The sequence below is a fragment of the Chelonia mydas genome, chromosome 16 (genome assembly GCF_015237465.2).
Source record: "Chelonia mydas isolate rCheMyd1 chromosome 16, rCheMyd1.pri.v2, whole genome shotgun sequence".
NCBI lineage: Eukaryota > Metazoa > Chordata > Testudines > Cheloniidae > Chelonia > Chelonia mydas.
Genome location: NC_057857.1, coordinates 20,579,112 through 20,593,067, shown reverse-complemented (window position 1 = coordinate 20,593,067; position 13,956 = coordinate 20,579,112). Strand labels below are relative to the sequence as shown.

Below are 13,956 nucleotides of genomic sequence, written 5' to 3'. Positions count from 1 at the left end.
ACCATGCAAGAACTTTCACCTTCCCAGGTTTAGCTCCAGGAGTTGGAAGAACTGCCAATTTCCATTAAGACAGAGACAAGCCCCTCGGACCTTACCTAACCAGAAATGCAGGTCATACTGCAGGTTCCCACTCCGCTGTTTGACGGTGTTCAGAAGCAGATAAGCATCTCCGGTGAAGAAGTCTCCATACAGGTTTTTTGGCACAGGTACCAAATCAAATTTCTCAATCCGCCAGATCTGTAGGCCCGGCTCCTTCCCAGCCTTCAGAAACTCAGCGTGTTCCACCATGCTGACGGGCTGGGAGAGGGAAATGAAATAGAGATTTCTCTTAGGCATGTGTAGTACAATGAAGCTCTTGTTAAACTAAGACTGCTTTTCTGGACTCCTAATTACTGCAGTTCCAAACAATTGGAAAGTTTCCATTGGTTCTCGCACTGAAATCATCTAAGGAAAATCTTTGTTGACCTTTATTACTTTCCATGTCCACCCACCTCCATTTCCTGACTTCCTTCCTAGCCTCTTTTTGCCTCTAGTCCCTGTTCTCTGATTACTGTCTCCCCGTCCGTTCATTTTTGCCGTTACTCTTCCTCTGTTGATTCGCCACTTCTTTGCATGGAAGCGTGGAGAAAAAAGACATGGAAGTTCCCTTTCTATCGGTTCCTGTATATAAACATTCCATAAGTTGGAAGGCTCCAGGGAATATATACATATTTTTTCCCCTTTCATCTATATATTTTACATGGTTTGCAAAATCACTGTTATATTTCCCTATAACATCTGTGATCTATCAGTCTCTCACAGGCAAATGCTGGGAGTCCTATCATTGCTAGGCGGGGAAAACCATGGCAGAGAACAATGTGACATTGGCAGGGAGATGGATAGGTGACCTAACAGGACTTTTACAGCCCTAATGTTTACGCTTCTGTGATATTATGATGCACGATTTACTCCAATGCTTTTATGTGGCTTCTAGGAATTATACTAATAAATCTCTGCTCCTGACAGCTGTTGAATCCCTTCAAGCTACCCTGTCCCTGGCAAACTTTGCAATTCTAACTGGCCATTGCTGCCTCTATATTATTATTATTTATTAAGCACAGACAATGTATTATCGCTTCTTTTGAGACCATAAAGTTCTAAGGCTACAACTAGAAGGAATTCAGGATAGCAATATTAAAAAGAAATAAACCAATCCTGATGTATTTTAGATTAAAGGAAGGGCCTGTGTCCCTCTACCAGGGCAGGCCTAGCATGCCTCTGAGTACTAGAAACTAATAAAGGCAAAGAAGAAAGAAATAATATTCCATCATAAGCATCCAGTACTTCGACAAAGAGGAAAGTTCTCAGCAGTTAATGGACAAAAATAAAATTTAGGTTCAGCTCACAAGGCAGAAATACAAAATGCTGCAGACTGGAAAGCAAAACAGCAAGTTAGCTGCTGAATCCTTATCTAAACTGAACCCTGACATCAAATGGATACTTGAACCAGTGCCCTCTTACAGTTTCTATTCCACTGCCGGCACAGCGCAGTTCGGGAAGCCTAACCCTTGCAAGTATTTTCTTAGCAGAGGAAAAGTTTTACATTGTTTAATTATATGATTGATCACTTACCACAGCTGAAAGAACAGCTGCTGTAACAAGATAGCCGAACCCTGCCACAGATACAGACCTTCCGTAGCTTAACCTCAGAGCCATTGTACAAAAGACTGTGAGAAGAATGCAACGCTAGCCCTGTTTGCACTGGAATTTAAGAAGCGTTTTTAGCAGCAAAGGGGTTCTTCACGCTTTCACCTCCAACAGAAGAGGGACTGAGGAGTCCCAGCTCCTTCTTCGTTTCCCTGTTAATAAAGACTGCATAAGCCGGTGTTTTATCACAAGGAAACACACCCAGATCCCCCTGAAATATAAGGGCGTAACATGGCTTTGCACACGGTCCACTTGGAGGCCACACAGATTTATTCTGTCCAGTCATTTATGGAGGCTCAATCCCAAAAGACAGTAATACAGGACAATATGGTATTCATTACAGCGGGTGGTGCAATAATGGACAAATAAACTAAATATTTGGTCAACAGGCCAATAATAGAGAGAGAGGCTTCAGCAATGGAGACAAAAATGGATCAGCTGAGAACTGGAAATAGACGGAGAATTGATGGGGTGCTGAGGAACAAAAAGGTTGTTCCAGATGGCAAGGCCTGTGGAGGAAAAGATTCTCACACCAATGTCACTGAATTGTGGGAAAGGACAGAGAGTGCTAAAGGGAGCCGGCTGAGTGATTGGAGGGTGAGGATGATTTGTTCATCTTTCCCTGTACATATAGATAAGCAAGAAGCAACATTTGGCAAATGCTTTGGGTCTCTTGCACATGGATTTAAGCCTCTACACAAGCTACAGTGAAATTGCTGTGGAGCAGTGGGGTTCTAGGTACAACAATGAAGGACCACTCGTCTGCTGGGGAGGACTTCTCTTGCCAGACAAGATGGGAGAGCAAGAGCTAGCTCAATAATTTCACACTGTGTGCTGTCAGGGATTTAGCAAGATAACTGTGACATGCATCTAGCAGTCTTTGGGCTTATTGAGTTCAACTATAACAGTGTAGAGTTGGCGTCAAAAGACTCAAGAACCAGGCCTACTGTCTCCTGCCATTCGGTGAACAGAGCCAGCAATGAGCCTGCTTATCCAAGTAGCATACAAAACAATAAGTGCCCTATAATAATATTTCTCACTGATTGCACCACTGGGCCACATTAGAACTGTGTGTGTCATATGCCCCTCAGGTGGTCCATTAGAATATAATAGCCTACTACCGCTACCACATGATGGAGTTACTCCTAGAGTTCCAAGCACTACAGGTGGTGCTGAATGTTCTGGGATCAAGCACTAGTGAAAACCCATGCAGAGGTTTGTTGTAACCATGCCGTACAGTCTGTGATGGTATGGAGATCAGACAGAGAACACTGGTAGGGAGGAAATGAATCTCTATATGTGTTTATACTGCAGGCTACTTGCATCTAGAGCGGAACTGAGTGGAATCTTCAAATTCATTACCTGACTTTCTGGGAAGATACTTAAACAAGGGTCTGCTGCTCCTCCCACCCCCACTGAAGTCAGTGGCCAAACTTCCATTGACCTCAATGGGAGCAAGATGAGGGACACACACACACACACACACACACACACACACACACACACACACACACACACACACGCATTCTCCTCTCCTCATGAGAATCGTTTTCGATCTCTCTCTCTCTCTGTTTTGCTAGAACAGTGTGTTTTTCATTCCATAGTTTCCGAGCTGGTGCTCTGTGTCTGGACATTTGGCTATTAAGTATTTTAGATCTTGGCAAGCTCTTGCTCTGTTAATAGACCTTTGAGAATAAGTATCAAAACAAAATTTCCTTGGAAGTTCTCAATTTTTAACAGAGAATAAAAACAATTTATTCATCTGGCTGGGCTTGGACGGGTTTTTTTCCCGTCCCTGGGGAGGGAGCTCACACAGAGCATTAAGGGTCTGAAAAGCAGGAAACATTTGCTGGAATCATAAGTGTTGGCCAAGGCAAGTTGAGCAGTGCTGGGAAGCCATCAATGAATGGCTCTTACAGCTGTTCCATCTGTGGTCCACCCAAATCCAGAGGACTACACTGAAAACAAATTAGTAACAATGTTGGAAGGAGAGACAAGTCTCTTGCAGATGGAAAGATAGTTTTAAGTATTTATTCATAAACATTTATACAGTGCCAAAACTTTGCATGCAACTCCACTGAGACTGAGGGAAAAAGACCCAGGGCAAAGCGCCTACGTCCCATTTTCAAAAGTGACATAGGCTCCTACATCCCATAGACTGAGGCTCTTAAGTCGCTTAGGTGGGTTTGAAAATGTTATCCCCAGCCCCTGTCCTGCAGAGCTTACAATATCAATTAGACAAGTGCAAAGCATGAAGGCAGACAAAGGAAAGGGGTAAGGAAAGGAGAATGAAACAAAATAATGTGACCAACATAGTGAGAAAATAATAAATTATGGTGCTTTTCGGACATAAGGAGTACACGTAATATTCATGTGCCTACTGCTATCAGCAAATGTAGTTATGCCTTTAACTGGAATCATTGAAAACTGAGCTTTGGTATGACGGGTTCAAAGCTTGTTGCATGAGTGGTTTGAGCATTGGCCTGCTAAACCCAGGGTTGTGAGTTCAATCCTTGAGGGGGCCGTTTGGGATCTGGGGCAAAAATTGGGGATTGGTCCTGCTTTGAGCAAGGGGTTGCACTAGATGACCTCCTGAGGTCCCTTCCAGCCCTGATCTTCTATGATTGTATGTGGCAGAAGTCAATACATAGATTATAGAGAAGATGATGTCACTGGTGGAAAGCATGGCAAAGAAGTGGTGTGAAGCAAATACTAGTATAACCATCCAAATCACCTTCACGACTGATGCAAAGTAAACCCAACATCTTACACACAGGAAAGGCATTCGAGGAGAGCCAAGCTCCATAAACACAGGGCACTGAATACACAGTTTCAGTGCTGGGGAACTATCTGAACGAGGCTTGGCTGCTCAGGGATGAAAACAAAAGCTTTCAAGGAAAGAAGCCCCCTGTGTTTTGAACAAACAGCAGAAGACAACTGCTTATTATGGAAGCCGGCTGTGTGATTAACATCTCAGTAAGCATGACAGGTCTATTCAAGAACATCTTATAAATGTGTATCTTCCTACTGAGATAAGTATGGGGATACGCTCACTAATTACAGCGCACGGTGCCCCAGACATAGAGTGAGCTTTAGCTGTCTGATGGCTCTGTGGCAGGATACATCAGTCTTCCAGTTTGTAGTCTGCTTTTTCAAAAGAAGTTTTCAGTGACCTGTGGTGAGGTGTCCACCCTGCACAAGTAGTGAAAGGGTTAATGTGGGCCCCAAAGGCCAATTAACCCACCTGGCTGAACCTGGAGGGTGCCCCGGGTCTAATGAAAGATGAAGCCCAGCTGGAGAGGAGCTGGGTGGAGCTACAAGGACAGAAAGTCTGGCACAGAAGGGGTTGTAGGGGGAAGAATTGTGCAGGTGCTCTCTGGGAATTAGAGTCAGGCAAGAGCTGTGGGAAACACTCCTGCAGGGCAAGGAGGAAGCGTGTGTGGGGAAAGATACCTGAAGGCACGGGACTGGAGCAAGCTCCTATGGCTGACCCTGATAAAGGGCAGAAAGCAGACCTCTGGGGAAAAGCCCTGGGAGGCACTGCTCAGTACAAAGAGGGGCCGGGGAAAAGGCGTGAAGAAAGGCTCATGGTAGGGGTCCAGGGAGGCCGAGGCAAGGTGTCTGATAGGCCAGACTGTGGCTGCTTCCAGGGTCCCTGGATTGCAACTCACTGTGCAGGGTGGGCCTGGGTTCCTCCTTCTGCCACTGGGAAGGTGGTGTGAAGCCCCTGACACAGAGGGATAAGGATGCTTTAAAGCCCTTAGAGAAGCATGTACGGACCGTGGGTCTGATGCCCAGATCTGAGGACACTGGATTTTTGTGTTGGACTTGTTGTTACCCCAGGAGGGGTGGAACTAAAATGTGACCTGGCTGAGTTGCAAGAAGAGGCACTAGAGAGGGAAGAACCGCTACGCTACACCCAGCTGTGAGACGGGAACGCTAGGGTGAGACCACTCTTCTACACCAGCGCTTCTCAAGCTGTCTGATGTGGGGGACTGACAATCTTTTTTTCCAATGTGCGCGCAGACCGGCAGCCGATGGCTCGCGGACCGGCACCGGTCCATGGACCACCACTTTGAGTAGCACTGTTCTACAGTATGTGATTGCTGCGGAAAGGTAGACTGGCTGCCCTGGGTCCTGAGGGCTTCCACTGAGCACTAGAGTGATGCAGTTTAGGCTCCTTTCTGTCCCAATGCTGTCCTTGCCAGCATGCCCCAATTCTCTTCTGATTAGACTCCCTCCAGGAAAGGGGTATTCCGTCTCCTGGGCCCACTTACTTCTTGGCCGCTCCGAGTGGCTAGGAACCAGGGGTCCAGTTGCAGTGGGGCATTCTATGAGGTGGGTGTCTGTGCACTAGTGACTAGACCGGAAATGCGGGACTCCGATTACAATGTCACTATCCCTTCTGGTAAAAAATGTGACCTATCCTCGATATTGATGTAACGAACACTTGTTAGTGCATTGGCTGAGGGGGATAGGCCCAATGTCCCCCTACCGTATATCTTCTCTGGCATGCTGTCCAGTCTCCTTTCAAAACTCTTATGGGACACAGCTTCCATCATTCTCTCCAGAGACAATTCCACAGAGTAAAGTTTTTTTTCCTAGTATCCAACCGAAGAGTACCTTTTCTTTAGCCCACCCCACTACTCCTAATGATATCTGCTTTTTACCTCCCTAAATAATTCTCTCTCTGGGCATTTAAGCCCTTCATATATTTGCAGACTGGCATGCTTTACACTCAGCTGTCCTGCAGCCAAGCTACATAAGAATGGCCATATTTGGTCAGACCAATGGTCCATCTAGCCCAGTATCCTGCCTCTGACAGTGGCCGGTGCCAGATGTTTCAGAGGGAATGAACAGAACAGGGCAATTTATCAAGTGATCCATCCCCTTTTGTCCACTCCCAGCTTCTGACAGTCAGAGGCTCAGGGACACCTGGAGCATGGGGTTGCATGCCTGACTATCCTGGCTAATAGCAGTTGGTGGATCTATCCTCCATTGAGGATATGCTCATACTGATCCCCCATAAACCTGATCTTTCTTCACCTTACTCATTTTTGTTGCTCTTCTCTGAATTCTTTCTAACTTGTCTCTATGTTTCTGGTAACGTGTCTGGAGCTGACTCTGACATTCCAGGCACGATCTCACCAGAGCTCCTAAATGATTCAGTTATGTAAATAAAAACAAAATGGACAAAGAAGAGCTATCACTGCCCAGATTCATGACATGATCTCTGGGCACTTGTAGTCCAGACTCGCATCTGCTCACTTTCCCTGCTGTATCCCATTGCAACATCAATTACAGGGAATCGACTTTCCGATGACTCTAGTCTGACCTACCCCGGCATCTCTAATTCAAACACTCCCTTACTGCCTCGCAGCAAACACCACCTATAACTCCTACTGCTGCTATCCAAAACTTCCTTTTAAAAGGTGATAACAGGCCCTGGAGAATCATCTGGTGCTTAGTGAGAAAGGGGAAAATGCTGCAGCCAATGCATGAAACAAGATAGTTTTCCCCTTGACTCAAGCTTCTGATTTACACTCGACCACAAACATTTCAGCAGGCTCACCAAAGCTTAAGGAATGCACAAATTCTACCAAGACATCCACTGATTGGTGGTATTGCCAGAGCACTGCAGAGCACAATATGTGCAAAATAATAAAAATATTCTAACGGTTTCCAAATTAAAATTCACTGAAGTGAGATTCCAGTTTAATAATTACCCTGGAATAAGAGGACTGGCTATTCAAAGAGTCAAATATTCAGGTTTATTAAAAAAGAAACAAACAAAAATTTGCACGCCGGTCTTTCCTCCAAACAGCTGCAGCTCTGAAAGCTGTAAGACTTGGAGGACAGTACTTCTACATCTCAGCCATTCCATGAAGATTAAGGCTTTTATCTGCCTTTATTTACTCTTAATGCATGGCAAGGCAGGGGACAGAGGTGGAAAATTACTGTTCCACATCTGCTTATAAATTGGTAAAAACAGTATGAAACAGGGAGAAAAGGCACATCCGTTTGTTGGTGCATAGATTTAGCTGAGAGAAGTGTCTGTGTTTCAGAAAGAGAAATGGGGCGGGGGGGGTGTACTTGTATGTAAACGAAGTTGGAAGTGGCGGTATAAGCATCAAAATTAGTTTTCCCAAACAGGTAGAAAAACACTCAGTTGTGTTTCTTAATAAACTGGAGAGAAAGGAACCAAGACTCCTTAGAGTTAAAATTGCTTTGTGCAACAGTTTACATTATTATTCCAGTGGGCACCTATTATTGTTACAGGCCTTTCTGAGAGAGAAACACTGCATTTGAAGAAGGGAAGATTTTTAGGGGGTCCAGTTAAATTGGGCTAGTGTACACACACATCCCCATCATATCACAAAACCTCTAAAATGTCTGCTTCTTAGTTGTTTACGCTTCTAGGACTATAAGGGCTTTTTTAAAAAAAAATAAATAAAGTAACTGCTTTTTTTGGTAAGAGCATTGAAATGAAATTTCAGTTCCAGTAGAGACTGTATTTCTTTAGTGCATATGGACAACATATAATAACTGCTCTGCCAGGTGCTAGAGTGCCCTCTTTCTATAATGCACCCAAACAATGAATCGCTGTGTATCTCCTTAGGAAAGGGGAGACCCAACTCTATGATAACATTCATGGCTGGTTACTCCAAGCAGCTGGAGACAGAGTAAATTACCACACCATTTCTGCTGTGGCAAGTCAATATGACAACCCATGTCAGTAAAAGCTCACCAGCTGAGGGCAGCACAGGCCAGCCCACAATATTTAAAACAAAAGTTTTAAAGGTTTCAGAGTAACAGCCGTGTTAGTCTGTATTCGCAAAAAGAAAAGGAGGACTTGTGGCACCTTAGAGACTAACCAATTTATTTGAGCATGAGCTTTCGTGAGCTACAGCTCACTTCATCGGGTGCATGCTGTGGAAAACGCACAAGACATTTTATACACAGACACCATGAAACAATGCCTCCTCCCACCCCACTCTCCTGCTGGTAATAGCTTGATGATCACTTTAGATAAGCTATTACCAGCAGGAGAGTGGGGTGGGAGGAGGCATTGTTTCATGGTGTCTGTGTATAAAATGTCTTGTGCGATTTCCACAGCATGCACCCGATGAAGTGAGCTGTAGCTCACGAAAGCTCATGCTCAAATAAATTGGTTAGTCTCTAAGGTGCCACAAGTCCTCCTTTTCTTTTTGCAAAAGTTTTAAAGTTTTAAAAGCTGTAGCTCACGAAAGCTTATGCTCAAATAAATTGGTTAGTCTCTAAGGTGCCACAAGTCCTCCTCTTCTTTTAACTTTAAAAAAATCACTTGACTCTTTTTTGCTTTCCTTGGATTTTAACTGTTTCTAGACCTTGAAAACCCTACTCTGTACTGGTCCTAGCAGGCTTTGTGTAAACCTGAAAAGTAACTGGGCTAACCAGCCACTTAATTTTATTTCCATCTGAGCTTTATTGCTGTGTCTCATTAGCAAGGAGTAAGAGCTATACATTACTTCCCTTCTATGAAGCTAAGTAATAGGTTGATATCAGAAATTTTGGCATCTACACAACTGCAGTGAAGAACTTGGAAGTAGGTAAATTTAAAACCTCTTTTTAGCTGGCTTTGTTGGTCCGCACCTGGCATGCTGTCCAGTCTGCACAAGATCGGCCACAATATGCTGTTCTTTTTGCTTTATGGTGCCTGCTTCTTTAACTGGAGTGCCCTCTCTTTCAAACCTGGGACTCATGAACTGTCTGCCCTGCAGGCAGAGGGAAGGCTGCAATCTAGTTGTTAAGCTGATTGCTTTGCATTTTAAAAAGAGAAATTAACTCTTAGCTAAGCAGCCAGCTTCTCCTTTAACATCCCAAAGAAACCAGCACACTGTGCCCAGAAGCCCTTATCTTCTGCTGTGCAGGGAATTCCATTTACAGTGAGGAGGAAGCTGAGGGTTTGGTTTTGTTAAACAAAGCTGTGCTATAAGCAATGCAAACAAGGCCACTGTCTGGCCCTAATGTAGACAAATGCAGACTGAATTCCCCTAGCCAAAGTGGGACCACAAGAAATCACGGCTGGCTACATGGAGATGATAAAGGAGGCCTCACTCACTGCTGGAAGAAAGCTGAATGGCAGGGAATGTTCAGCCATCACAGAAGTGAATTACACACTGTCACGCCTGCACTCTTCCCTCCCTCATCCCTTGTGCTCTCTCCACACTTAATTTGGGTCCGTGGCTTCTCTTTACCCCAAGCTTCAGGAGATACCTGATTGCTTCTAACAGAGGAGGACCCTCCCCAGGGCAGACTGTCAAGGCTGGGCTTTGCACAAGCGGGGGAGGGGAGGCGAGGCAGGCGGCAGACTAGAGATTTAACCCCTACACTAGTGAATAGCCAGCCTTAGTCCAGTAGGTGTACAACCAACACTCGTGCTGCAGTAACTTCACATTGCACCCTGAAGGCCCATGCCTGCCTTTGCAGTCAGCCAGTTCTCGCTCTCTCTCCCCCGTGTTACAGCACCAGCAGATTCGCAGGGCTACATTTGCACAGCCCTGTGTTGGGAGCAGTGCAGAGATGCACACACCAAGGGAAGCCTTAGGGACTGTTCTGTCTCAGGGAGCTGAGGGGTGCACATATTCCTTTCTGGAGTGCAACACAAACCCCTCCATGCAGTTTGTGTGCAGGGGATGCAGAGTCCTGGGCCCACCTCCTCTTCACCCCCTTTGGGGCATTGTGACAATTCCCATGTCAGTGCATTGGAAAGTCTCAGAGAGCCACTCTGAATGGTAAATGAGAAACAGTCACTGCATTCTCTCTGCCACATATCCTGAATCCATCTGGTATGGGCTCTGAGTCTATTAACCCTTTTCCACCAGAAGTGGGGACTTCCCAGCATGCAGCGCATCTGTGGCCAGGACAAGTAGACCTGTACTAAAATAAGGCTTTTCAGTTCAGAAAACTCTGCCCCAAGTTCCATGTTGGAACAAACCCTAAAACCAACTCAAAATTCAGCCAAACCCACTGCCTTCCTGGCTTTGCACTGAAACAAGGAACCAGTGAGATCAGCATGGTGTTAACACAAGCCCATAAGTTGATACTAGGTTTGCTAGAAACCTTTTGAGGAACTTGGTCTGGGTTTGTAATGAAAGCTGAAACCATGATGACTTGAGCTTGGCTGGAACATTTTACAGAGCTCTCACCATGAGTTAATCATGCATTACATTTTTTTTTCATCACTTCGCACTTTGCATTGTGAAGAATACAATTAACTACCTGGTTAAAATAATAATGGTAACTGGCACTGCGAATTATTACACGAAAGCTTATGCTCAAATAAATTGGTTAGTCTCTAAGGTGCCACAAGTCCTCCTTTTCTTTTTGCGAATACAGACTAACACGGCTGCTACTCTGAAACCAGTAATAACACTGGGTTCAAGAATAAAAAGGTGACTTGCACCAACAAACATACTTGTCCAAAAGTCCTGCCTGACAAATGCTCGTAGAATAATGTTTCCTTAAAAGAGAGATTTTTTTTTCAAACTAGTTACACAGGAGATGTAATGTTCTTATCTGTCCTATACATGTTCCACCCATTGGAAAAAAAGCCTTAATTACACATTTGCATGAATGGCTTCACTAATATTCTGGAAGTTTAACATATTTTTGCCTTTTGGCTTAGTAAATGCTTTTACAATGTGGCTGATCCATTTTATCCAAAGGGACCAGAAAATCTCTTGAAAAGCCATCAGTATCACATGTATAATTACTTATGACCAGCAATGTATTTTCTTTTAATAAACTGCCTATGGAGCCTACTGTTCCACAGACAGTCGGGTCCTACATTATTTTACATTGCCTAACTTCCTACTAGTAACCCTTGCTTGTAGTAATTCCCCTGCTGCATTCCGATTTTGCCTTGTTACTTGAAAAGTCCATACTTTGCACATTGGTTTCTACTCAGCTTACAGGTTTACATACATGCTTTTCAAGAGTATTATTCCTCTAGAAAGACAGGAGGGCAGTGTTGCGTGGCACCATTATTGGGAATAACCCCTGGCTGGCTTCACAGACTTATTGTCTACCAACTAATGCTGCTTTGCATGGTTATAAATAGTTATTTAGATAAAAGGCGTCAAGAACAAAAAGCACAAGCAGCCTATCTCAGTACTTCCAGCTGCAACTGACCAGCTGGTTTGGAAGGCATAAGAGGAAACTCTTTGGCAAGCATTTGGACAGGCATCTAGCCTGGGTTATTTTCCATAATCCAGTCTCTAGGTAGGTTCAAGATCTAGATACAGAGAGTAGCAATCACTGAGATGCTAAAAATTGTCACTCTTCTTCATAGCTGTTCTACATCTGTGACTGGTGAAAAGCCTTGATGAATTTGCACAAACTGTGGGAATTTGTGGGATCAGCAAAGAGTCTCTGCAGCTTTAAAGAAACGCTCTGACATGCCACAAGACCGTATAGTGGGAGAGAACATTTCAGTACAATATTAACAGCTGATGACACTGCACCCTAGAAACAGTCAGAAATATTTGTCTTTATTTTTTTTTCAGCTCTTTGCCAAATTTGCATATAGCTTGAGTGACTAAGTCTTAAGTCAGCCACTGAAAAGGCCACAAGGTCTATTTCAGCTTTATCACCAAGGTGACAAGCATTGAAAAATATCTGAAACAGTTGATTAGATCAGTCTTTGGTCTCCAGGCAGCATTAAATTCATAAACACGCAACTAAACACCATCCCCACGCCGAGAAGCTTGTAACAAAAGCATCATTAGGACAACCACGGTGACTCCATAATCTGTTTTCGTTTTGTCTCTTGCCATCTGAGGAACAGCATTGCCAATGGCGTTCCTAGTACTGGCTGCTGCTTATGCTCCCAGCCAGAAGGGTGGGTACGTACAATACTACTTTTTCCCTTTAGCACACACAGCCCAAAACTTTTGTTGTGTTTTTTTTTTCACATTTGAAAAAATTCATACCAATGAAAACCAACACCCTAGCGATATATATAAAATGAACAGTACAGATGTACATTTAAAATGAAATTCAGGACACTGATTAAAGGCAGCTTTATTAGACGCTCACAACGTTCAAGTAGACGGTGTCCTTTTAACAGCTCTCCCCTCAACTTTAGGGTGTAAATCCTGTAGAGAACAGGTTTAAATTTCCCTCCCCCAAAGCATAGCAATATCTTTGTCATGGGCAAAGTTGATTTTTGCATTCAGAGATTACCATTCCCATGGAAACCTTTTAGCAAATGAGAATAGCCAGGTGAAACAGGCCAAATTATTATATGCATATTCTGGGCACAGTCAACCTGTGGAACTCCTTGCCAGAGGATGTTGTGAAGGCCAAGACCATAACAGGGTTCAAAAAAGAACTAGATAGGTTCATGGAGGATAGGTCCATCAATGGCTATTAGGTAGGATGGGCAGGGATGGGGTCCTTAGCCTCTGTTTGCCAGAAGCTGGGAATTGGCGACAGGGGATGGATCACTTGATGATGACCTGTTCTGTTCATTCCCTCTGGGGCACCTGGCACGGGCCACTGCCAGAAGACAGGACACAAATGTTCTTTGCCTCATGATTAATAATTCCAGCTCTATTGTGATATTTCCAGCAACTACAAGGTTTTTGCTGCTGACTTTTAGTCACTTAAGAGAGACCCACCCATTAAACACAAGGTTTCAGGAGAAAGTGCTAACGTTTAAAATCTCAATTTAAGAGCCTGATTCTCTTCCCACTTGCACTGTTGTAAATTAGGAGCAATTCCACTGAAGTTATACCAGGGTCAAACTGGCATGGGAGAAAAGAACTAGATCCTCTGTGAACATTCTAGGACCACATATAGGATGAGACACATCCATCTGACACAGTCACACCCAGCTGAGAATCTACTGACTCAACCACAAAGCCCTACCCTAGTGAACACAGTAAGCAGGAGTTCAGTCATGCTCTTAAATGCACAGTACACACACCGCTATGGAACTTGGAAAGCCAGCTGCTTTCTTTTATTTGTGAGCAAACAAATCCTAAATTGAGTACTTATGGCATCTTAGAGACTAACAAATTTATAAGCTTTCGTGAGCTACAGCTCACTTCATCGGATGCATGCAGTGGAAAGTATTTTCCACTGCATGCATCCGATGAAGTGAGCTGTAGCTCACAAAAGCTTATGCTCAAATAAATTTGTTAGTCTCTAAGGTGCCTCAAGTACTCCTTTTCTTTTTGCGGATACAGACTAACATGGCTGCTACTCTAAATCCTAAATTGCATT

The 13,956-nt window shown here is 44.1% G+C and overlaps 1 protein-coding gene across 5 annotated transcripts in view; it reads right to left on the bottom strand.

Moving 5' to 3' along the window:
- Positions 1-13,956, bottom strand: part of GSN (gelsolin) — a 52,347-nt gene that overhangs the window by 18,235 nt on the left and 20,156 nt on the right. For 3 of the 5 annotated variants that reach the window (XM_037879657.2, XM_037879660.2, XM_037879658.2), the window contains one exon: positions 96-297. In XM_037879657.2, the coding sequence (XP_037735585.2) occupies positions 96-297 (202 nt within the window). Of the gene's footprint in view, positions 1-95; positions 298-491; positions 599-1,611; positions 1,839-13,956 lie in introns of those variants that run through there. The other 2 variants (XM_037879656.2, XM_037879659.2) reach the window with 2 other exon arrangements.